This window comes from Durio zibethinus, chromosome 27 (genome assembly GCF_047325235.1).
Source record: "Durio zibethinus cultivar Kanyao isolate XHJ-2024 chromosome 27, ASM4732523v1, whole genome shotgun sequence".
Taxonomy (NCBI): domain Eukaryota; kingdom Viridiplantae; phylum Streptophyta; class Magnoliopsida; order Malvales; family Malvaceae; genus Durio; species Durio zibethinus.
In genome coordinates this window covers 13,965,851-13,990,557 of record NC_143188.1, presented here as the reverse complement: position 1 = coordinate 13,990,557, position 24,707 = coordinate 13,965,851, and the positions used below count along the sequence as shown (strand labels likewise).

Genomic DNA, 24,707 nt, shown 5'->3' with positions numbered 1-24,707 from the left:
TAGATAGTACATCCAGATAAACCTGTGATTGATTACACAAGAAAAACCCTTGCAGACTAGGATTCACTGTCCCAATGAAAAAGTTTGTTCCCTCCGCATTGATGAAAACCTCTAAATCCGTGAGCTAATATAGAGGTCTTGAGCGTAGCGGAAATTGGAGCGAGCAGAGGTTTGGACGTGCAGGGACAAAAGAGCAGGTAAGGGCTTGCGCGGGTAAAGGCTTGGGCGAGAAGAGTGTTAAGGAGTGAGTGAAGAGTTTTGTCAAACACTTGGAGGGTGCAAGCTGAGGAGGCGCCACCGCAGATCGCGAACACGTTTGGAGTGGGGCCTAGTCGATTTATCCCGATTTGAAACATCTTACAGGACATGTTTGCAAAGAAACTGACTTGCAATGGCAGCTTGATTAGATTAAGATTTTGATTATTTTTGAAGAAAGATTGATAGTGGAATTGATAAATTGTTAATGGTTATAACTGTCTAACAGACAAGAATATTTGAGTTCATATTCCATGATATAGACCCTGTCCACTAGTTTGTACATTCCAAGTCTTTCAATTTTTTTTTATTTGTCTTTTTTCTTTTGACAATTGCTTCTTGTATAAGTTAGGGGAATTGCCATTTCCTCTTCTCTATTTTAAATTTCCAAACGATGATGACGGTCAGGACGTACAATTAAATTAAACGTATTCACGAGCTTATATATCGGTAAAATGTTAAAGTTTTAAAATATATATATATATAAGATCAATTATTACAAGCTCAATTTTAAAGACATCCATGAAGAGTAATTGGCACATGTATAGTAAAAGGTTGTAGGTCATTCATAAAAGAGAAAGTTATTGTAGCAAAATTTATTGAAATAAGTTACTGTAAAAAAAGGTATAATTCCATACAAAGTAGGCCATTTGCTTAACGCTTATATTATGAAAGCACTTAAAGTTTGAGCATCAACCAAAATATTTTAGTTTATACCTAAGCTATGAACTACTTATATTTATTTGATAATTTCTTGTGAAGGTATCTGACTAGTTATGGCCCTGCGTCTCGGTCGCCGGAGTAAAATTTTCCTTCATGCCATCAAGATAATTAAGGAATAGCACAGGCTTGTGGTACATGATTACCTTTACATGGATCTGGTGGTCCTACTTCTCTTACATTTCTCTGAATCTCTTCATCGACCTTCTTCCTACAATAACCCCAAAATAAAAAACAAAGTACTGAACAACCCAAAGGAGATATCATATAATTAAATAAGAAGAACGTTTCATATAAAGTTTTACGCTTACCATAGTGTGTCTTTCTGGTTAAATTTGGAGGCAAGACTCAAGATTAGTGAACATGATAGTAGCAGGACAAGCATAGAAAGAACAAGGGACATCTTACAGCGCATGTTTGATAAGAAACTGGTTTCTCGCTGAAGCCAATGGCAGATTTATGGGATTGGGTTGTGCTTATTTTGGTGGAGAATGAGAACTTTGGTACTCAATTTGTTGCTGAAATGGTTATAAAATAAGAATATTTGGGTTCATACTCCACTTTAGAAAACCTGGTCAACTACTTTTCATTCCAAAGTTTTTTCTTTTTCCCTTCTTTGACAGTTGGTCGACGGTCGTTGTGAGCTTGGACAATTTCTCTTTCTTTTTTTTTTTTTTTTCCAAATATCCAACTCTCCAAATGATGATGCCGGTGTTCTATTCCACTTTATCAAATTTTCAAAAGATGATAACGGTGGATTGTGAAGATTTATTAACATTGGTGATAAGGAAAAGATTATAAAAAAAATATTTAATTTTTTTTTTTTAAATTCATAAGTTGAGGATAGAAACCGAGTAGCTTGGATGGCCTGTCGTCGCCGTCTGACCAAAAGGAACCATAGTCGCAGGATGAAGTAAACGCCCATTTTTCTCCCACCTTCAATGACCATTTTGCTGGCTGCATATGTCAAATAGATATAGCCCGGCGTATACTCAAAAGGTTTAAAGAAATTTCTTGGCTTTTGCGCCCCAGTTTTGTACATTTGATCCGACTAAAGCACTAACCGCACATTTGGTTACGGTAATAAAGGGGCAATGGAATTTATATTTTGTGAAAATAAAAAATAAGAATAATAGGATAAAATATGTATTATTAAATTTGATTCATTACAATAAAATAGAGAAATAGTTAATATTAATATGTTTTTTTAATTCAAAGAATATTAAAGGAATAAATTCAAAAGATCATTTTACCATTATAATTTATTATAAAATTAATAATTAATAAAAATCAATAAAAATTCATAATAATTGAATATAAAAATTAAATATTAATATTAAAATTTAAAATTTAAATAATATTAATTCCATAATACTAAATGTTAATTTAATAATATTAAATATTATTTAAAATTTTTAAAATTTTTAAATAATATTAAATATTATTTAATAATATAAAATTTTAATATAATAATATTTATATATTTAATATTATTTGCATATTATGTTAATATTAAATATTCATTTAATAATATTTTAATATTTACTAATATAAAATTTTAATTTAATAATATTTTTATATTTAATTATTATATGTAATATTATGTTAATATTTAATATTAGTTTAATAATAATTTAATATATTCACTTATTTTCATTATATTTTAATTTTTTTCTTCTTAAATATTTAATTTAATAATGTTCTAATATAGTATATTATTTTAATAGTATTTAATACTATTAAATATTAATTTAATATTACTTTATTGTTTAATCATAATAAATATCCATATAAGATTATTTTCATATTTTTATATTATGTTAATAATTTTTTATTATTAAATATTAATTTCAGAATATTTTAATATATTATATTATCATAATATTATTTTCATATTAAATATTAATTTAAGTGTATTTTAATAGTGAATAATTTTTTAATATACTTAACAATATTTTAATATTTACTGCTATTAATTATTGATTTAATATTATTTTAATATTATAAATTAAATTAATAAATTTTACTATTATATTATTTTCATAATATTTTAATATTATTTTTAATTTTAAATATTTAATTTAATAAGATTTTAACATAGTATTTTTTAATATTATTTCAATATTAAATATTAACTTAATAATATTTTAATCTTGAATATTATTTAATTGTTTTAAGGTAATATTAATTAATTATCAAATTAAATATTATAATTAATATTATTTAAATAATTAAAATAAAATAATGTTTGTTAATCATAATAATTAGAATTAATTAAATATTAAAATGATAAATTTGAAATTAATTAAATATATAAGGATAAAATTCTTTAATAAATGGTATTCTCAATTCCCGATGAGGTAAGAATTGTAGGAAAGAGTAGAGAATTGCTATTACTTTTTTTTATAAGAAATTGGTATTCTATGGAATTACTATTCTTTGCTCATTATAGGTGCGTGTCAAGTTCCCTTTTTTCTTTTTTTTTAATACTAGAGAACCAAACTGACAGTCTATTTGACAGTTCCATTGAAGATTCTCACTACATCAAAGGATTCGTTTTATGATTGAGTTCAATTATAAAATGTAACCTCAGTGCGGTGGGACCCTCGAATTAGACTCCAAAATTAATGAAAACTTATTATCTATATTCAAATTTCACCCCCTCTCTTATCACTTGTATTCAAATTTACATTTTAATTACATTAATAAAATTTGTGCCCGATGTACGCCGCAGCACAAGTATTGGAACAATGTTTGTACTACTTGGTACATGGGGTATGTACAAAGTACTAAAAAGAACTGACATCAAGCTTAAGCAAAGATACTTTAAAAGGAATGGAGGTTTACTACTGCAACAACAATTGTCCAGCAATGAAGGTAATGTTGAAAAAATAAGGTTGTTTACTTCAAAGGAGTTGGAAAAGGCAACAGATTACTGTAACGATAATCGAATCCTCAGTCAAGGAGGGCAAGGAACTGTTTATAAAGCAATGTTAACTGTTGGAAGCATTATGGCAATCAAGAAGTCCAAAATGGTGGAACAGAAGAAAGTTCATGAAAAGAAGCTTGAACAGTTCATCAATGAGGTGATAATTTTATCAGTGATCAACCACAGAAATGTGGTTAAGCATTTAGGATGTTGCCTGGAAACAAAAGTCCCTTTGCTAGTGTATGAGTTCATCCCCAATGGAACACTGTCTCAACTCATACATGATCAAAATGAAGAACTCCCACTGACATGGGAAATGCGTTATCGAATTGCTATAGAAATTGTCAATGCATCATCCTATTTCCATTCGGCTGCTTCTGTCCCCATTTATCATCGAGACATCAAATCCAACAACATACTTTTGGATGATAAATACAGTGCCAAAGTGTCGGATTTCGGAACATCAAGATCAATTGCACTTGAACAAACTCGTCGAACCATTCGAGTACAAGGAACTTTCGGATACTTGGATCCTGAGTATTTTCGATCAAGTCAATTCACAGAGAAGACTGATGTTTATAGTTTTGGGGTTGTTCTTGTTGAACTTTTGACGGGGCAGAAACCCATCTCCTCTAGACAATCAGAGGAAGTGAGAAGCTTGGTACCATTTTTTCTGCTTTCAATGAAGGAGAATTCATTATTTGACATTCTTGATCCAATGGTAATGAATGATGGTTCAGAAGAAGAGATTCTAGCAGTCGCAAAGCTAGCAAAAAGATGCTTGAATCTTAATGGAAAGAAAAGGCGTACAACGAAACAAGTTGCAATGGAGTTGGAGTTGATTAAATCGTCAGAAGAAGCTAATGCGATTGATCCAAGTGGCGATGAAGATTCTGATTCAGATAACATAATTGCTCCTTGGACTATTGCTTCTTGTTCGACTATATCAATTACAAACAATTTGTAATTACCATTGTAATTACATCCATGGTACTCCTACTTTTCAACAAGTTTTTAAACGTTTTTCCTTTGGTGTGTACTGGATGTAATATATCTTCATGTTTAGTTTATATTATTATCCTTCTTCTAAATTCAACTATTTTTGTCTCATTTCTTCATCATGTTCTTTTTTTTTATTATTCGAGACTATTAAGGTTTGATTCCAAATCACTATAATTAAAAGTCCAACACAATAAACAAATCAACCTGTGATTCTTTGAACTTTTTGTCCATAGTTAGTACATGTTTGTTCCTGCTCAAAACAAATTTGTCTATCTCCCAGTATTCATATCCCAAAATGAAAAAGTTCATATCAACTTAAAATCTTATTCTTGTGTATTATATTAAATAAATCTATATTTTATCTTTTAAATTAGTTTGTGATCCTTTGAATTGTGCGCGAGCTACATTATCATTATCATAAGGACGATATTATTATTTTATTTATAAAAAAGAATAATATTATATATTTTATCCAATAATATGAAATTTTTACTCTTTTCAAAGGATGTAAAGGTAATAAATAAAAAATTATATCGAACATCATATTTTACTTATAAAATTTGTATTTATTTTAACTCATCAAAAAGGCCCTAATTAATTTTAATGATTTAATTATTTCTAGTTAAACTATTTTTTCTTGTAACTTGCTCTTGGATTTTCATGCTTGTGAGTGGTTATTGTATTGTGCCCAAGAGGCTTTGTTTTAATTATGGAATTATAAAGTTTTATATTAAGTTTCATTCTAATTATATATTAATTTTATTCAATTATATATTGATTAATAAACGAGTTAATAGCATTAGTAGTCTCTAAATTTTAATCTAAATTTTATTTTGATCCCTTAATTTAAAAAAGTTTTAATCGGATTCTTAATTATCCGAAATTATCCTATTTTGATCTTTTTGTTTATGAAACCGTCTAAATTAATAGCAAATATCAATCGACACCACATATGATGTTAATTAACATTTCACGTGGTAGATTAGAGACCAAAATGGAATCCTTTAAAAGTTAAGGGACCAAAGACAAAATTATCTCAAAATTTTATATATTTTATATAATTTTATAAAATACTATATTTAAAATTATATTTTTATATTTTTTGTTGTAATATAATTTATTTGTTATAGTTTTTTTTAAGAGAAAATAGTTCTTTAAAAATTAAAATTAAGTTAAAAATTCAAATTCTTTTTTAAAAACTCAAAATCATTTTAAAAACAAAAATATATATTTTATATTAAAAATATTATTTTACTCATAAATCATAACAAAAATATTATTTTCTATCCATAAAATATATTTTTTAAAATATTAAATGTTTTCTATTTTTCTTTTTCAAATTTATTTTATACAAAATAAATAAAGGCAAAGATAAAAATAGTTTAAGAAATTTTTGATTTTTATATATTTCAAATATATTTTATAATGCATTATAATTTAAAATATTTTTTAATTTTTATTATGATATGATTTATCAATAAAACAATATTTTTATAGAAAATATATTTTTAAAAAATTAAAATTTAAGTTGAAAATTTGAAAATAATTTTGTTAAAATTACATATCATTTTAAAAAATTAAGCAGAAGTTTTTATATTTCAAAAATTAAATAAAAACTTTATATAATGTTAAAATATTTTTAAAAAATTTTCATATCATTTTCAAAATTAAAATAAATTTATTAACCTATTAAAAATATAAAAATGTTTATTCATATAAAATAAAAATATAATTTAAAACATATTTATTTTTTTTATAAAACATATTTTATAAAATATATTTAAAAAGGAAGATAAAAGAAATTTAATATTTAAAAAAAATAATTTTTTGGATAGAAAATAATATGTTTTATTATGACATATGAGTAAAATAATATTTTTAATAATTTTTTTGTTTTTAAAATGTATTAAAATTTGTAAAAAATGGAATTTGAAAATTTTAACTTAATTTTAAGTTTTGAATATTTATTTTCTATTTAAAACAAAATTCTATCTAATAAGTTGTATTATAAAAAATGTGCAAATATAATTTAAAATTAGTATTTTTTTTTATAAGTCATGTATGGAATATATAAAATTTTGATATAATTTCATCTTTGGTCCTTAAACTTTGAGAAAATTTTACTTTGGTCCTTTATCTGCCACGTAAGCTAATTGATGTCATCACGTAATATCAGTTGGCATTTGCTGTCAATTTAGACAGTTCTAGAGATCAAAAAACCAAAATAAAATAAATTTGAGCAATTATGGATTCAATTAGAACTTTTTAAAATTTAAGGATCAAAATAGAATTTGGATCAAAATTTAGAGACTATAGGTGCTATTAACCCTTAATAAATTAATTATTTCGATTTATTTATTAATTTTCATATAAAATATAAATTTTATTATTTTCATGTCAGCATCTTTAAGCTGTATTAATAAGCTTTGGTCTTTTGGTTGAATATCCCATGGTTTTCTCTTATTTTCCCATTGAAAAGGGGACAAACAAAGGGTGATTTATTTGAGGTTATACAGAAAAGGGGTAGTTCATTTGAGGTTATATTGTGGCCAATGCTGTGCAGAGTCACAATGAGAGGGCAAAATTGTGGAGTACTTTTCAGTGCTCATAAGCAGAGTGGAGCTAAACTCAAAGCCCAATATGGACGAAATTCACATGCAAGGGGTAATTGTTCAGTGGAGATGGCTGGGAGCTGTTTCCTACTTCAACGAGCAGTCAGAAAAATGAAGGATTCATGCATCACAAGTTTAGACCAATGTTAAAACCTTTAGGTTTTACATTGTCCCCAACACCGTTCACTGATCTCCCAATGCAGCATTATTTTTGTTCAGAGTTATTGTAGCAAGCATTTTTGTCCCTAATTTCTTATTAATTCACTGCACTTCACTGATGAAATGAATTTAGTAATACATGTGTGCTATTCCCTTATAAACAGATGCATTATTATCTATAGTGCTATGATATTCAGATCTTTTTTGCGTTTCAAGACTGCAATATGTATATATTTATACCTTTCCCACCAAAATTTAATATGAGAGCCCATGGTTGAGTGATATAGATTATCTCCATTTGCAGGTTTGATAGGAAATTGAGGAACACCTATGATCATCTACTCTTCAGCAGGTCTTCCTCCTTAATCTATCAGCCCTTTAATTTTCCCCCTCTTTGCTATATTCAGCTCTCATGCTTGTTATCTGCCTGCCCCATCGTAGCTTTATGAATTTTTGCTAAACGTCTTTCTAAATTCATGATATTCATGTAGAAATGGAACTAGAATAAATTTTGAGGAAGAAAGTTATTTGCTTATAAGAATGTGGAAACCAGAGTGTAGGGATATTATTACTTCCAGTCTATGGTCTCTGCCTATTGATAGCCAAGCAATGCCTGAAACAAATGGCGGTAATCAGGTGTCCAATAGTCATCAAACTCCTGTTTCCCAATCTAAGGCAGAAGGTAAGCAACCTAATGAAGTCACTGGTATTGATGAACATGGGAAAATTACGTACAAAAATTGACTTAGCCTTGGAAGGGGAACCTATTAATTATTGGCAACTGTCAAATCCAAAGAACGGTTGGATATAGAAGTGTAATTTTAACTCAACCTTTCATGAGAATTGAGAAAAAGGAAAGTTTGAGAAAGTAATAATTATAAAAGAATAAAATGATAGGTGCAGAGACATTACTGTTACTCCCCCTTTTAATAATTTTTTTCGTTATATAAAAGAGGTTAACTGAATTAGCTTTTTGTCTCCCCATTCATGCATGCAACCACTACTTAATGATTTATTGTTTTATGCAGGAATATTACAATCCAAACCAATCCATGCTGGAGTTAGTTTTTGCCCCTGCAGAAGAATGGATTGCACAGAGTGACTCAGAAATTATTGATGCCACAATGAAGGAACTTGCAAAGCCCTTTCCTGATGAAATTTCTGCAGATCAGAGCAAAGCAAAAGTCATAAAGTATCATATTGTTAAAACACCAAGGTTAGATTGAGTGCATTCTTTCAGAATCTTTATTAGTACTTTTTTTAAAAATCAAATCCAAGCCATTTCTTGAAATGTTATGCCATGGCTGAAAAATACATGGCTGGTGATGGCTTCCCCTTATATTCATATAGTGATGCATCAAAGAGTATAATTGTGCTAGAAACATGTGAGAAATATTTATTTCAAATTTTTCATGGAAGCTTTTAATGCTATCTTGGACAAACTTTCATACGATCTCTAAACAGGATTTCAGTAGCATTTCATACATATGTTTGCACATGCATGCATGAATGCATTTATCTATATGTGGAACTGTACACTTATATTAAATGGATTGCAGGCCTTAAATCAATTTACATTTGTACCTTGGTCACTAGATTCCTACTGAAACTAAAAGCTAATTATCATTTCAGATCTTTATATAAAACTGTTCCAAATTGTGAACCCTACCGCCCCTTGCAGAGATCTCCGATAGAGGGGTTCTATCTAGCAGGTGATTACACAAAGCAAAAGTATTTAGCTTCAATGGAAGGTGCTGTTCTCTCTGGGAAGCTTTGTGCACAGTCTATTGTACAGGTATTTTTTGCATTATTTTGCTCTGCCATGTCGCTGTAACTGAACCGGCATAAGTTTCACTTTTTCCCCACATAAAGTTCAATTACTAGTTGTCTTAGATGCCAAACCTGTTACTATATACTATGCCAGGAGAGTCTTGTAAAGGTGGCAATAAGTCCATACAATAGGACGATGAAATGAAATTATCTGTTGTGCTTGTTTCAGCACTTCTAATGTATCGAAATATGCAGGATTACAAGTTGCTTCTTACTTTGGGACAAAGAAAGTTGACAGGAGCAAACATTCACTGATGACTTTTATGTTGAAGGCAAAAATTCACAAGTTCGATTGTTCAAGGCGAGTAGGTTAGTGGTCTCTCAGCAGTACACACACACACACATATATATATATATATATATATATCATATACCCCTAAAAAATCTGTAACATGTGCAAAGACAGCATCACAAACTGCGTGTAAAATTCTTTTGATGGAATCTATATGATCTTCAATTAGCCTGTTAAAAGAAAAAGAAAGAAAAAGAAAGGGAATCTATATAATCTTCATCATTCTAGCAACTTCTAAGTTTTTGAGGAATCGTCATCATAAATAATCATAATCACAATTATGCTGTAGAATGCATTATTCATCTTTAAGTCAACAAATTAAGATAGAAAGGCTGAGTTCATTGACATTGCAACCCCACTAGATTGAGTGGTAACCTGTAATTTAGAAATTGAGGCTTCCCTTTTGTAGAAAGATTAAAGTGCGAGTATTGAAGGGGAAAAGGACAAACAAAAAATATTTTTACTAGTGTTTAATTCGACAGGTGAGAGAGGAACATATAGAGTAGGGATAGAGTTATGTTTCAGGCTATTTATTTAGGAACACTTATAGTATATCCTCACTTAATCTCTTTAATTCTTGTATATCTGTTACTTAATTTTAGAGAATTATTACTCACATAGCAAGGCTTTGTTTTGTAACAACTAGTTATGGTCCCTCGTTACCCGAGTAAATTTTTTCTTGTCGCTATTGGCATGCAGAGGAAGACACTCTATCGAGAGATAACCGCTTCCTAAATGAACACGACAAAGTGGTCCTTTCCCTTCTATTAGATTTCTCTGAATCTCTTCATTGACCCTCTTTCCTACAATAATCCAGAAAACAAAAAACGAAGTACTGAACAATAGATAGAATCCAAAACTTAGAAGAACGCTACACTTCAATGATAGTTGTTGTTGATGTTGTTTTTTCTCTTTTTTTTGCCCCTTTTGGTTATAACTAACATTACATAGGTGACAATTACCAAAGTGAGTGCTTCTGGTTGAAATTGGAAGCAAGAGTAGTGAACAGGGGATATCGGATTGCAGGACAAGTATAAAAAGAACAGGGGAAATCTTACAGGACATGTTTGCAAAAAAAAAAAAACTGGGTTCTGGTTGAAACTAATGGCAGCTATATCGGATTGGGTTGTGATATTTTGGAGGAGAAAGAGGAATTTGATAGTCAATTTTCTTGCTGAAAGGGAATGAATATATTGTTACCCGTGATAAACAACTGCATATAAAATAAGAATATTTGGGTTCATGCTTCATAAACGTGATAATTCGTATTTGTATTATATTTGTTTTATATCAAACATATATAAAATACTAAAATTATTGTATTATAATTAGTGTCAATATAAAAATATAAATTATAATTTTTTATTTTCTCAAACTCATGATTTTTATCAAAATTTTAAACCATATAATTTTTATATTAGGTCCGAGGTTACCATATTTAGTTGTTCTATGATGGAGTCTTGTCCATTAGGTATTCATTCTAAAGTCTTCTTTTTCCTTTTTGATAATTCCTCTAGGACGCTTGGCGGCCTCATTTTTCTCGTTCACTTTCTGAAATTTCAAAATGATGGCAGTGATGGCATATGTTAGATCTCAACAATTATCGTCACTCGGCACTATTCCACCTAAAAATCAATGGAAAGAAATAAGTAAAAAAGAAGTTGCATGGTATCTTCTTTTACATGTATGAAATAATATAAACTTCGTCTTCACATGTACGTATACCAAGATCAACAGGTAGATGTCAACAATACTAGAAATTTTTTTTTCATATTATGTTTAACCATCGTCAAAAGATTATTCTAATCAATCATGACACTTGAAAAGGAGATGGTCTTAGACATGCATTTGAGACCTTCCATAAGGAGTGAGCAGAAACTAACGAGAGGAAGAAAAAATGAAACAAAAAGAGGTAGAAATTAAAACAAGGATAAGCCGAACCACACAGGCAGATATATTACAAAGAAAAGAAACCAAAGGAAGAAAATTTAACAAGTACTGTTGGAAACCAACTAGGAGTATGTATCCAATGGTAGAGTTACACCATCGTTTATGATTGACCTAGACGTTGAACAAGAAGAAATAGCCGAAGCTTCGATTATGTCATCTGTATCAGAATCTTCAGCCACACTTTGTTCAATAGCATTAGCTTCTTCCGATGCTCTAATCCTCTCCAGCTCGATTGCAACTTGTTTCATCGTGGGCCTTTTCTTTCCATTAAGATTCAAGCTTCTCTTCGCTAGCTTTGCAACTGCTATAATCTCTTCTTCTGTACCATCATTCCTTACCGTTGGGTCAAGAATGTCAAATAGGGAATTATTCTTCATTGTAAGCAGAAAAAAGTTTACCAAGCTTCTAACTTCCTCTGATTGTATCGAGGAGATGGGTTTTTGTCCGGTCAGAAGTTCAACAAGAACAACCCCAAAACTATAAACATCACTCTTCTCTGTAAATTGACTCGACCGAAAATACTCCGGATCCAAGTATCCGAATGTTCCTTGTACTTGAGTGGTTAGATGAGTTTGCTCAAGTGCAATTGATCTTGAAATTCCAAAATCTGACACTTTTGCTCTGTGTTTATCGTCCAAAAGTATGTTGCTAGATTTGATGTCTCGATGATAAATAGGGACAGAAGCAGCTGAATGCAAATAGGATAAAGCATTGGCAATTTCAATTGCAATTCGTAAACGCATTTCCCATGTCAGTGGGAATTCTTCATTTTGGTCATGTATGAGTTGAGAGAGTGTTCCATTGGGGATGAACTCATACACTAGTAAAGGAACCTTTGTCTCCAGACAGCATCCTAAAAGCCTAACCACATTTCTATGGTTAATCTGTGATAAAAGTATCACCTCATTGATGAACTGTTCAAGCTTCTTTTCATCAACTTTCTTCTCGTCCACCATTTTAGACTTCTTGATTGCCACAATGCTTCCATCAGTTAACATTCCTTTATAAACAGTTCCTTGGCCACCTTGACCGAGGATTCGATTCTCGTTATAGTAATCTGTCGCCTTTTCCAACTCCTTTGATGTAAGCAACCTTATTTTTTCAACATTACCTTCATTGCAGGACAATTGTTGTTGCAGAAGTAAACCTCCATTCCTCTTAAAGTATTTTTGCTTCATCTTGATGGTTTTTCTCCTTTTTAGTACTTTGTACAGATGCCATGTGCCAAGTAGCACAAGTATTGTCCCAATACTAGTGCTGCAACCTGTATAGGAAACATAATTTATTATGCAAAAGGTAAATTTGCAAATTAATATATATTAAGAAAAACCACATGCAATTCAACATGATTCATATTTTCTATCTTTAAGAAAGTGAATTTATCAGCACTTGAGCTTTAATTCTAGTGGTAAGAGGGTACTGCAATTTTAGTATAGATCTTTTGTTCAACGAAGACGTAGTACTTCCAGCTCAAAGAAAAATTAAAAAATAAAATGTTAAGAACAGTCTTTTCACTATAATAAAATATTTAATGTCATGGTATTTGATTTTAAAAAATTTTTAATTAAGTACATGATTTATGAATCTATGAATTAATATGATACTCATTTTTAATATAATTAATTATAAATGATAACACATGATAAATAAACAGTTCTCTAAGTATTATATTAATTAAAAAATTCATAATTTAAATATCGTATTAAAAATTTTTTAAATATTATATTAAATATTTTATTATAATTTAAAAATCATTTGTAATATTAACTTTAAAAAATGAATTTAATGCATACCTATAATGATCGCCAAATTCCGAGACTTTGTAGGCTTCTCCATCCGGCGTCCTGGAAAACTAAATGAGGGATAGCATCTAGCTTCGTCACTTGAGTATTCATATGTGTCAGGGCATTGCGACAAACAATAATTATCGGGAGCATTCAAACAAAGCATATGACAATACCTATGTTTAAGATCGCATTTGCCTATTCCTGTCATTTATAAATAAATAAAGTTAAGTTCATATAAAAATATGTTAATTAAGAAATGCCAAAACAAATAAAATTTCATTTTCCGTGTAAATTTTCAATATCCGAATCCTTGCATATATATACATATAATTTTGCAACGTAGCAAGACTTGTATTACGATACCTTGGCATAGATCACGATAATAATAACCATTGTCAGAATTGACATCCACGCTGCAAACACATAGATGGCTGGCGCTCAAGCTTTCCCAACAATATTGACCACTGGAGCTACAAAAGGTATCCAAACCAGTCAAATAACACAGCCCACGGTATGGTGTGCCCCATTGCAGTGCTGCAGGAACGTGTCCATCTTTTGGTGAATCCCAGTCCCAGTGCAGCGTTTTAGGAATGAGTCCAAATTCCAGTGTTCTGGGAACGTCGCGGTTTGCAATTATTGTTCCAGGTGAATCCAAGAAACTTACGTCCACCACGAAAGCAGATCCACATGATTTCTTGCTGCCATTACTTGGATAAATCTCTGTCATGTTCGCAGCAAAGGAACTGAGACCCGGAGGAATTTTCGCAAGGCAGCTCTCATTGGAGGTCACAATATTACTACAACGAGGTTGCTGGCAGCCACCAACAGGATAATCAGTTGGATTACGAAGAATGGTAGCCAAGCAACCGCAACCTACAGACACGAATCTGTTGAAGATATGTGAGAAGAAAAAGGGGCTGCCCGTTAAGTTGACACTGACCCCATTATTCTCTTCACTTTTATTGCGGCAATTGAAATAAGTTGCTGAATTGTTGATGACAACTCCGCCTAGGGAAAATGAAACATTGAATAGTTGCATGTTGATGCTAATTATGAAAGGCTTAGGCCCATTACCGGTTTCTTTGCAGTTTACTCTGAACCAGTCATTCATGTAACTCCCGACTTTAATTCCAAATGGGTATGTAATATTAACATTCCCACATCTTTCAATACAGTCATGGTTGAGAAGTACAGGTACTGGGCCAACTGGCTCTACTAGTTCTTGGCAAAGTGCGGCTGCTTCCATGAACAGAAGCACCAATTAATAATAATAATAATAATAATAATAGTTTGTTCAAATATTTTACATATTTACTTATTTAGGGTAGTTATTTTTTTCTTTGATATAAATCAAATATGAATTACATTTATTTAGGGTTCATTTAGATAAGTGATGAGATTGATTTTAATAAAATAAAAAATAAAAATAACGATAAAATTAGTTACCATAATAATAATATTAAAATCAACGAATATGTATTTGAATACAAAATTAATAGCAACAGTAAGATAATATTATAATAAAAAAATAAAATGATCATTATAATGGTATTAGATTAAAAAATATATATTATAAAAATTTTAAAAAATTTAATATTAGTAAATTAATAAATAATTAAATTTTATTAAATTATTTTTACAACAAATAATGATTTTGTCAATAAATAATTAAAAATTACAAGTAATAATATATCAAATAATATTTTTTATATTAAATTAAAAAAATTATTTCAAAATTTTTTTAAAAAAATAAAAGAAAAAATAACAAAGAAAAGAATAAAATTGTAGGGTATTTTTATGTTAAGTTGAAAAAAAAGAAAAAACAAATAAATCTCCAATAAAATATTAGACCAACAACGGCCAGTGAAAAATTGACATCAACGACACTGTCCAATTAAAAACCAAAAATTTTCACACTCTACAACGTAATTAGCACAATCTTCCTTTGCAATGGCACCCCTGTTAAATCTAAAAGCAGCTTTATTCATAAAATGATTTATATTGTGCTTAAAATTTAAAAATATATTGAAAATTAAAGAGAAGAATTTAAAAACGAAAGAGAATAAAAACCGAAAATGGAGTTGGAGGAGAGGGAAGTGGGTGTGGTTGGTCTCTGTTTCTGAGTAGTCTCTTTTTTTTTTCTTTTTTTTTTTTTTCACAAGGCTAAAGCTGATATGGTAAAAAAAAAAAATTGGGTAAACCCTACATGTATCTCTTGTGGTTTGTCTCACTTACATTTTTTGTGACGTGCGACTTTCTCATTTATATTTTTTATTTATAATTTTGAAATTTATTTTCATTGTTAAAATGGACATAAAAATAAAAAAAAAAATCAATATAATTTTAATAAAATTTCAAAATTATCCTTATTTTTATTTTTGATATTGTTATCTTTTTCTGATAATAAAATCAACCCCAAAATTATAAGTAAAAAATTTCCACAAACACTGTAAATAGAAAAGTAGCAAATCACCTATGATGTATATAGGATTTACCCAAAAAAAAAAAAAGAATGGTGCTATTGATACCTCAACTTTCTCTCTTCACACTTTACTATTATTAATACTTAATTTTTTTATTTAATACTTCCCAAACTCAAAATACAATTTTACCAAAAATCTAAACACTTCATCTCCTCACAGCTCATTTTTCTTTCTCTTTCCAACTGAAAACCTAAAGGATTTTAAGCCCCAATCAAGCCAAACTCAAAAAATTTTATCCATTCGAAGTTAAAGCATAAAATCAAAAGCAAATTGTTTGTTTTTTTTCTTTTTTTTGTTTGATTTTGTACTTAGTGTTATAAAATTTTATGTTGAAATGTTTGGATGCATATGGAACTTTCGAAAATGAATTTTTGAAAACTCTTAAAGTTTCCGAAAATGGATGTTCAAAAGTATTTAAGAATTTTTGAAAATTTTTAAGAGTTTTTGAAAATAAATTTTTAAAAAAAATTAAAAAATTAAAAAATAATTGATAAATGAGTATTTAAATAATTTTATTAAAAATTAAAATTTTAAAGTGTATTGAGAAGAAACTAAGATGCCAACAACAGCACTAAAAAAATTTTTCTAATTGTTTCTCATATTAATTTAATAAAATAAGAAATCAATAGTAAAGTGATCACGGTTAATGCCAACCTTCCAAATCGCATTTGACGGGTTTCCACTCAAGTGTTGCAGGAACATGCGTCGTATCAATGCTTATGCTGCCGGGAAATTGGACATCTGGATCCCATGAGTTAAACATGGTTAAGTCAAACATGAAAGCAGATGTGCATCTCTTGCTGTATTCTTGCTTCCCAGGATTAATGATCTCTGTCATGGTTGCAGTGTAGGAAGTGAGATTTTCAGGAATTATGGCATAGCAGCCACCCAATTCAGAAGTCAGGTCGTCATATCGCTGTTGTACGCAGCTAGCGAGAGGATCAGATTGAATTTCGCGAGAAACAGTGGCCATATTGCCGCAACCTACTGACCCGAATCTGTTGAATCTACTTGAGAAGAAAAATGGACTGCCTTCTAGGTTGACACTAGCACGATCAGTATTGTTTCCTTTATTGCCGCAATTGAGATAAGTTACCGGATTGTTGACGGCGACGCCGCCATCTGACCAAAAGGAACCGAGAAGCTCCAGATTGATGCGACTGATGAAAGGCTTTAGCCCATTAGCGGTTTTGTTGCAAGTTACTCTAAACCACGAATTTCTATAGCAACCAGCTCTTATTCCAAATGGGTACGGAATTAAAACATGTCCACAGTTTTCTTCACAACCATTCTCTTGCGATGTTGCTGCTTGAATAAGCCACAGTAGCAGGATGAAATAAACGCCCATTTTCTCTTAATTTCTCCCACCCTCGATTGTTAATTTCTTTCTATCAGGGAAATTGATGAAGATTTTGCTGGCTGCTTAAGTCAAGTAGATAAAGCCCGGCGTATATTCAAAGGTTTAAAGAAATTTTTTTGCATTTGCGGCCCAGTTTTCTACATTTGACCAAAGCTTAACCATACCTTCGGTTCGCAGAATGTAATATAGGAAAAATGGACTTTATATTTTGGGAGAATATAAGATAAGAGGAATGGAATATGTATTATTAGTTTGATTGATTAGAATGTATTATTAATATTAATATTTTTGGTTAATTCAAAGAATATGAAAGGAATAAGTTCAAAAAATTATTTATTTTTATAATTTATTATAATATTACAAATTAATAAAATGAATAAAAATTCATAATAATTTAATATAAAAATAAATATTAATTTTGTTTCAACCATTTTATTTTTATAATTTATTATAATATTATAAATTAAATATTAATTTCGTTTAAGTCTTTCCCCTAATCTATCTCCCACTATTAAAGTTGAAAAGAGTTTTGTTACTAAAAATAAAATGGATACCTTTTTTTTTATTTTTTAAATGGATAGTTTTTTTAAAGAAATAAATAGATTAATGCCTCCTTAATTTTAAATATTTTATGATAATTTTATTTGACATTTTGGTCAATTTATTTTACTGGATTGACATTACTTGATTTGTTACATCAAAATTTTTTTTTTGAATTACAAAGAAAAATATAAAATTATAATATTTTTAAACCCCTAAAAATACTCTATTCCTATGCATCACCCAGAAAATCGCTAATCAACCAAAAAAACACTAAGACCTTAATGGAAAGAAATTATAAATTTTTTAGCTTGAAAAAGTATGAAGGTAAGAAGAGTTACACATACTAAAATTTAAATTTAAATGCTATTTTTTAAAAATAATTATATAAATCAACTGAATTTGAAATTCAGTTATCATAAAATTTTAATATCTATATTCATATTATAATTCGGAAGTTTGCCAAAACATCAGTGCATCAATGTCAAAGGTTTTATGCCATTTTTTCCCTAAACTTGGTTAGTGCTTTCGTGGGGGCCAAGAATAGGAAATTGGGGCGCCAGAGCTAAGAAATTTCTTTGAAATTTTTGAGTTTACTCTCAGCCTATTACTTGCACCCAGCTAAATTTTCATTGACTTCCCTGATAGAAAGAAATTAACAATCAAAGGTGGGTGAAATTAAGAGGAAATGGACGTTTACTTGGTGTTTTACATCAGCCGCCTACATTGGCTTGTTCAACCAGCAACATCGCAAGGAGCAGACGGGTCTGGTTGTCATTTTCTTTTTCTTTTTCAAAAGCAATATCCTTAAGTAATTGAAGCTCTTAAAATTGGTCAATGCATTTGCTTAATTTTTCATACATTTTGGTTTCCCCCAACTTAGACGTAACAAAGTTTTTGTTACTTCTTTTTTTTTTTTTAGAGATAAACAAATTCAATGTTTGCTTTTCTCTAGAAGTTGCTGTGGAAACTTACTTTGCACGAATTTTCCTTATCTAAACTCACTTTACATGAATTTTCAACGTGCTTTCGTTGATTTTTTTAGCTTTCTTTAATTAGTTTAATAAAGTTTTAACTGCAAAAACAACTTGTAATATAATTAGAATGAAAAAAAAAAGAAGAGATTAGATGAGTTTGTTGTTGTTTATATACAAAAAAAAAAAAAAAAAAAAACAAAATTCAAGCATAAACATTTTATTTTCAAGTAATGGGAGTAAATTGCATCATTGGTATGTGGTAATTTCTCAAGTTACATTTTATTAGTATTTAATTTTTTTAGTTTTTAATATTTTGAATTTACTTCAAATTCATTCATATTTAATCAATTTTCACACATCTTTTCCTGGTCCTCAATTTATACACTTTTTTCTTTCCTTCTCAAATAACATTACTAATTTACCATGAGTAAATTGCATATTAGTCATCAATTTAATATTTTCTTAATGTTTTATTTTTATTTGCACTATAAAAAGCTCAAAATTTTCATTTGTGATGTTTTCAATTTGTTTCAAATCCATCAATCTGTCAATACTATGCTAAAATATGAACAAAATTTGTCACACGATACTTCAAACAAAATAGACACAATAGTTTCATTCATATATTCTAACAATATATCATAATAAATACCGGTTCAACAGGTTTATATATGTTGAGATTGGTAAATTTATGATAATTTATATTTTATAATCTTTCAACAAATTCAAACAATTAAGAAAAGAACAAACTATCTTATCATTGAAACCAATGTCAGTTCATAATCTCTTTTGCAATTTAACTTGCTACTAAGCTAGCTATATATAGAATCAGACACATGTGAGACTCGTTGCAATATTAGCAGTATCTTTGCCTGTTTGAGCCTTGTGTCATCATGCACTTTTATCTCCACGGATTGTTCTAGTATTACACCTCTTTTTTTTTTTTTTAATTTCCTTTTACCAAACACATAGTAAATTAAGGGCAATAACATATAGCAACATTACTTGTAACTGTTCAAGATTGGTGGGCTGAAAGTTTTATCACAAGCATGCAAATTACATATTTTATCCACTATTAAAAATTGAAAAGCATGTGCTAAAGTTTCCATTTTTATTAGTTCTATAAGTTTCTCTTAATTTGAACATTGTTAGTGCCTTTAGTGGTGTGAAATTACAAAATGAGAGTGCTACACCTAAGAAATTTCTTTGTAAGGCACCGATATGGGGATTGAAAAAAACTTATAAATATTAAGATTTAAATCTTTACTTATTAAATGTCACTTTTTATGAATAATTACATAATCTAATCGAACTAAACCTTGAATTCTCTATATATTTGATAATTGAATTGTGAGGATTAAATCATAATTATTGAAATTACAGGAGTTTAGCGGTCTATCAATTTACTTTCTATTTATTCATCCAGAAGCTAAATCTTCATTTCCTGCAGCAGGGAAAGAACTTAACAATCGAAGGAGTTAAAAAATCAAGACAGATCATGGGTGTTCACTTGGTGTTTCACTTCATCCTGCTGCTATGGCTAATACAAGCAGCAGCATCCCAAGAGACAGACAAGTCCACTTGTACAGAAGTATGTGGGAATGTTACATCCCCATTTTGAATAAAAGACCGCTGCTATACAAACTCGTGGTTTAGAGTAACTTGCAACAAAACAGCTGATGGACAGAAACCTTTCATCTGTCGGATCAATCTGGAGCTGCTCCGTTTGTTCTCGCCAGGCAGCGAGGTAGTCGTCAATAATCCAGTAACTTACGTAAATTGCGGCAATAAGGATGATTAAACTATATATATAAGATTAAACTATATGTGTTTCTAACTTTAATTATTTTATTCATTTCGTAAATGACAGAAACAGGCAAATGTGGGAATCTTACATATAAGAATTGTCGTATGCTTTGTCTGAATACTCCTGGCAACTATTGTTCGTCGCAATGCCCTGATAAATATAAATACTTAAGTGTCGACGATAGATGCGAGCCCATAGCGATTGATTCACCAACGTTGTCAGCCCAAAAAGAACCAGACTTGGCAATCATTATAGATGCCTGTCAAATTTGCTTTCTTTTTTTTTTTTTTTTAAAACAGCAGAACCAAACCTCCGACAACTCAATCGAAGGGTTCTCACTGCATTGGAAGATTCGTTTTATAATTTAGTCCAATTATAAAATGTACCCTCTCTCGGTGCGATGGCAACCTTCCTATTAGACTCCAAAATTGATGAAACTTTATTATCTATATTCAAATTTCTCCCCACTCTTATCGCTTGTATTCAAATTTACCTTTTACATTAATAAAATTTGTACCCTATAGGCTGCAGCACAAGTATTGGAACAATATTTTTGCTGCTTGGTACATGTGGTATGTACAAAGTACTGAAAAGAAGAAAAGGCATCAAGTTTAAGCAAAGATACTTTAAAACGAATGGAGGTTTATTACTGCAACAACAATTGTCCAGCAATGAAGGTAATGTAGAAAAAATTAGGTTGTTTACTTCGAAGGAGTTGGAAAAGGCAACAGATTACTATAACTACAATCGAATCCTCTGTCAAGGAGGCCAAGGAACTGTTTATAAGGGAATGTTAACTGATGGAAGCATTGTGGCAATCAAGGAAGAAAGTTAATGAAAAGAAGCTCGAACAGTTCATCAATGAGGTAATAATTTCATCACAGATCAACCATAGAGATTTGGTTAAGCTTTTAGGATGTTGCCTGGAGACAAAAGTCCCTTTGCTAGTGTATGAGTTCATCTCCAATGGAACACTGTCTCAACTCATACATGATCAAAATGAAGAATTCCCAATGACATGGGAAATGCGTTTACTAATTGCTATAGAAATTGCCAATGCATTATCCTATTTGCCTTCGGCTGCTTCTGTCCCCATTTATCATCGAGACATCAAATCCAGCAACATACTTTTGGATGATAAATACAGAGCCAAAGTATCGGAACATCAAGATCAATTGCACTTGAACAAACTCGTCGTACCACTCGAGTACAAGGAGCTTTCGGATACTTGGATCCTGAGTATTTTCGATCAAGTCAATTTACAGAGAAAAGTGACGTTTATAGTTTTGGGGTTGTTCTTGTTGAAATTTTGACAGGACAAAAACCCATCACCTCGAGACAATCAGACGAAGTGAGAAGCTTGGTACCATTTTTTTTGCTCTTAATGAAGGAGAATTCATTATTTGACATTTTTGATCCAATCACAATGAATGACGGTCCAGAAGAAGAGAGTGTAGCGGTTTCAAAGTTAGCAAAAAGATGCTTGAATCTTAATGGAAAGAAAGGCCTACAATGAAACAAGTTGCTATGGAGCTGGAGTTGATTATGTCGTCAGAAGAAGCTAATGCGATTGAATCAAGTGGAGATGAAGAATCTGATGCGGATGACATAATCGATCCTTGGGTTATTGCTACTTGTTCAACCATGTCAATTATAAACAATTTATAGTTTAACATTGTAATTACGTTCTTCCTCTGGTGTGTACTCGATGTAATATATCTTCATAATTAGTTCATATTTTTATCCTTCTTCTAAATTCAAAAATTTTTGTCTTATTCCTTATTCATGTTATTTTTTTTATTGAATACTTCTTTTTATGTTTTCAATTTTTTAAAATACATTTTGCAAGAAAAAAATTTAATAAAAGTAAGGATGACAAAATAATCCATTTTTCTTAGATTTTGATTGTTCCCTATCTAATATGTCCGTGTTTTGAAAAATTCTAGATAAATTCAAGGTTTTTCTTTTTTTTTTTTCTAATCGAAGTCAGATTAAAGGTGAATTTAGAATGTTTTATCTTGTACCGAGTATATATATATTTATATTTTAAAATATTTATATAAATGAGTTTCAACTCTTCTGAATGCTATGGATATGTTTTTTGTTTGGGATCTAATTGAGGTTTTTCCCCAAAAATCAAACTCGAGTCAAAGGTGGGTTTAAAATGTTTTGTCTTACTTTCAATTGATATTAAATTATATTTTTAATTATTTATTTGTTTTATTTTTATATTTATATCTATGTATTATATTAATCAAATTATTATTTAATATCTTAATTTAATAATAATATTTTTTATTTAGGTACCTTATTAGAAATTCTTTTATTTAGATACCTCATTAGAAAAAGTGTAATAATTTAGGGGCAAATGAAGTATTATTTCTATTATACACATTTATAAAGAAATTTGGTCAATGACAATTTTCTTCTTCTTTTTTTTAATTCGTGTTTTTTTTTCTACACATAAGATGTGAATATGAGACTCTTAAATGTATGTTATGGAATATTATTTAAATATGAGTTTACGGATCACCACCAATCAAACAATTAAATGTGAAACCATACATCTCTCACTTACAAACCCAATTCTGAATACAAATTCTCACATTAGGCATAAAAAATGCAAATAAAGACCACAAGATATACGTAAAAACCATCCAACAACAACAACAACAATTTTGTCAGTCGAAAAAAGAAAAAAAAGATAAGTCATTTCCACTTTTTCACGAAGTTTGATGAGACTGATTGCAATACTGGCAGTGTAATTCAAACTTTTGATGGAGCATTACTTTTTAAAGTTTGGTGGGGTAGCTGAATCATATTTTAGGGAGAATTAGAAAAAGCTCCGGTCTATTACAAATTTTTATTAATTGCTGCTATCGGAATAAATTATTACATTAAAGGAAATGACAAGTTTTAAATTTATAACAAAAAAAGAGTTATTTTTACTCTTTTTTATCTTAATGACTGAGTTTGTGTTAGAAAGAAAAAAAAAAAAAAAAGAAAAAAATTTTCTTTTCCTTCCGGTTAGTGTCAAGCTACTTCCCACTCACATTCCCAGCTTTCGTTTTGTTTTTTCCCATTTTAAATTTTCTCAAAAGGAAATAGTTTCTCAACACAAAATCAAATAAAACAAAATTTGAATCTCTTTAATCTCTATCTTTGTCTAAAAGGTTTGTTTTCTCTCCAAAATAGTGGAATCTAAGACCCAGTTTGAATCCATGAAGGAATAGGTCATTGATTACAAGCTTATAACTGTTGATAATTTATTTATTTTTATTTTTTTAAATATTGTGTTTCTTTTTTTTTTCTTTTTCTTTTTTGTTTCAAACGAAAGGGTATTTGTGGCTTACCGGTATTGTAGGTTCCAGTGCTTATAATTAAGATAATTCATGCAAGGTAAATCTTTTATCTTTTTCATTTATTTTCTTTTGTTGCTTTATTTGTGTTACTAAATTTTTTTTAATTCATATATATGATTATAATAAATTATAAATCTTTCGTTTAGATTCATGCAAAAGGATATTCAAAAATAATGAAATTTGTCCCATATTTGATTGCTAGAAGCTTGAAAATGAGAAAATAATGAGAAATTTTTATTTTTTTATTAGAATTTTGCTTTTGTCTTCTGTGTTTGATAAATTTACAGGGCTTCAAAGAATCCTTCTACTATTGTTGGTTTTGGGTTATAAATGGTTTGATTATTTGTGTTTTTAGCTATTGTTTTGTATTAGATAAGGCAAATATTTTCACCTCTTATGTTGTAGGATGCAAATTATATTATCTTTAGGCCTTAATTGATTGTTGCCAAACTGTTGGCAGTATATGAGTAAAATTTTGCGAAACTTTAAGGTTTCCATTTTAACGTTTTTCGTAAAATAGAGTCAGAGCTATGGTAATTTGCTATTTCTGAATATTTTGCAGAAGATTTAATTGTACTGGAAGAAGAACTAGAAAACTGTTTTTATAAACCAAAAAAAAAAAAAGAACTATTACAATGGTTT

The 24,707-nt window shown here is 29.5% G+C and overlaps 2 protein-coding genes and 2 pseudogenes across 8 annotated transcripts; 3 read left to right on the top strand and 1 right to left on the bottom strand.

Annotated features, from left to right (window-relative positions):
* The first annotated feature begins 3,725 nt into the window (after positions 1-3,725).
* On the top strand, positions 3,726-4,891 carry LOC149510975 (wall-associated receptor kinase-like 2 pseudogene; annotated as a pseudogene).
* A 2,830-nt stretch (positions 4,892-7,721) lies between these two features.
* Positions 7,722-14,189, top strand: LOC149510974 (15-cis-phytoene desaturase, chloroplastic/chromoplastic-like). Of its 7 annotated transcripts, none has more exons than XR_016334802.1 (6): positions 7,722-8,029; positions 8,169-8,359; positions 8,706-8,893; positions 9,310-9,472; positions 9,703-9,816; positions 14,069-14,189. XR_016334802.1 is itself a non-coding variant. In XM_089756584.1 (5 exons), the coding sequence occupies exons 2-5, from the start codon at positions 8,300-8,302 to the stop codon at positions 9,760-9,762; spliced, it is 471 nt and encodes a 156-aa protein (XP_089612710.1). In that variant the 5' UTR covers positions 7,722-8,029; positions 8,169-8,299; the 3' UTR covers positions 9,763-10,047. The 7 variants fall into 7 exon arrangements, 1 of the variants encoding a protein (XP_089612710.1); XR_016334799.1 differs by having other exon boundaries at positions 13,964-14,099; XR_016334800.1 differs by having other exon boundaries at positions 8,231-8,359; positions 13,936-14,073.
* LOC149510973 (wall-associated receptor kinase-like 1) lies at positions 11,812-17,511 on the bottom strand. Its single transcript, XM_089756359.1, has 4 exons — positions 16,665-17,511; positions 13,900-14,772; positions 13,543-13,737; positions 11,812-13,013 (listed from the first exon to the last, which is right to left on the bottom strand). The coding sequence occupies exons 1-4, from the start codon at positions 17,365-17,367 to the stop codon at positions 11,812-11,814; spliced, it is 2,973 nt and encodes a 990-aa protein (XP_089612485.1). The 5' UTR covers positions 17,368-17,511.
* Positions 17,512-21,338: 3,827 nt separating this feature from the next.
* On the top strand, positions 21,339-22,371 carry LOC149510972 (wall-associated receptor kinase-like 2 pseudogene; annotated as a pseudogene).
* Positions 22,372-24,707: the final 2,336 nt, after the last annotated feature.

Coding starts and splice junctions, on each gene's coding strand:
- LOC149510974 (XM_089756584.1), top strand. CDS start 8,300: ATGGCGGTAATCAGGTGTCCAATAGTCATCAAACTCCTGTTTCCCAAT. Junction 8,360..8,705: donor TTCCCAATCTAAGGCAGAAG/GTAAGCAACCTA, acceptor TGTTTTATGCAG/GAATATTACAATCCAAACCA. Junction 9,473..9,702: donor GTGCACAGTCTATTGTACAG/GTATTTTTTGCA, acceptor CGAAATATGCAG/GATTACAAGTTGCTTCTTAC.
- LOC149510973 (XM_089756359.1), bottom strand. CDS start 17,367: ATGGGCGTTTATTTCATCCTGCTACTGTGGCTTATTCAAGCAGCAACA. Junction 14,773..16,664: donor CGATTTGGAAGGTTGGCATT/AACCGTGATCAC, acceptor TCATGGAAGCAG/CCGCACTTTGCCAAGAACTA. Junction 13,014..13,542: donor GAATTTGGCGATCATTATAG/GTATGCATTAAA, acceptor TTTCCTATACAG/GTTGCAGCACTAGTATTGGG.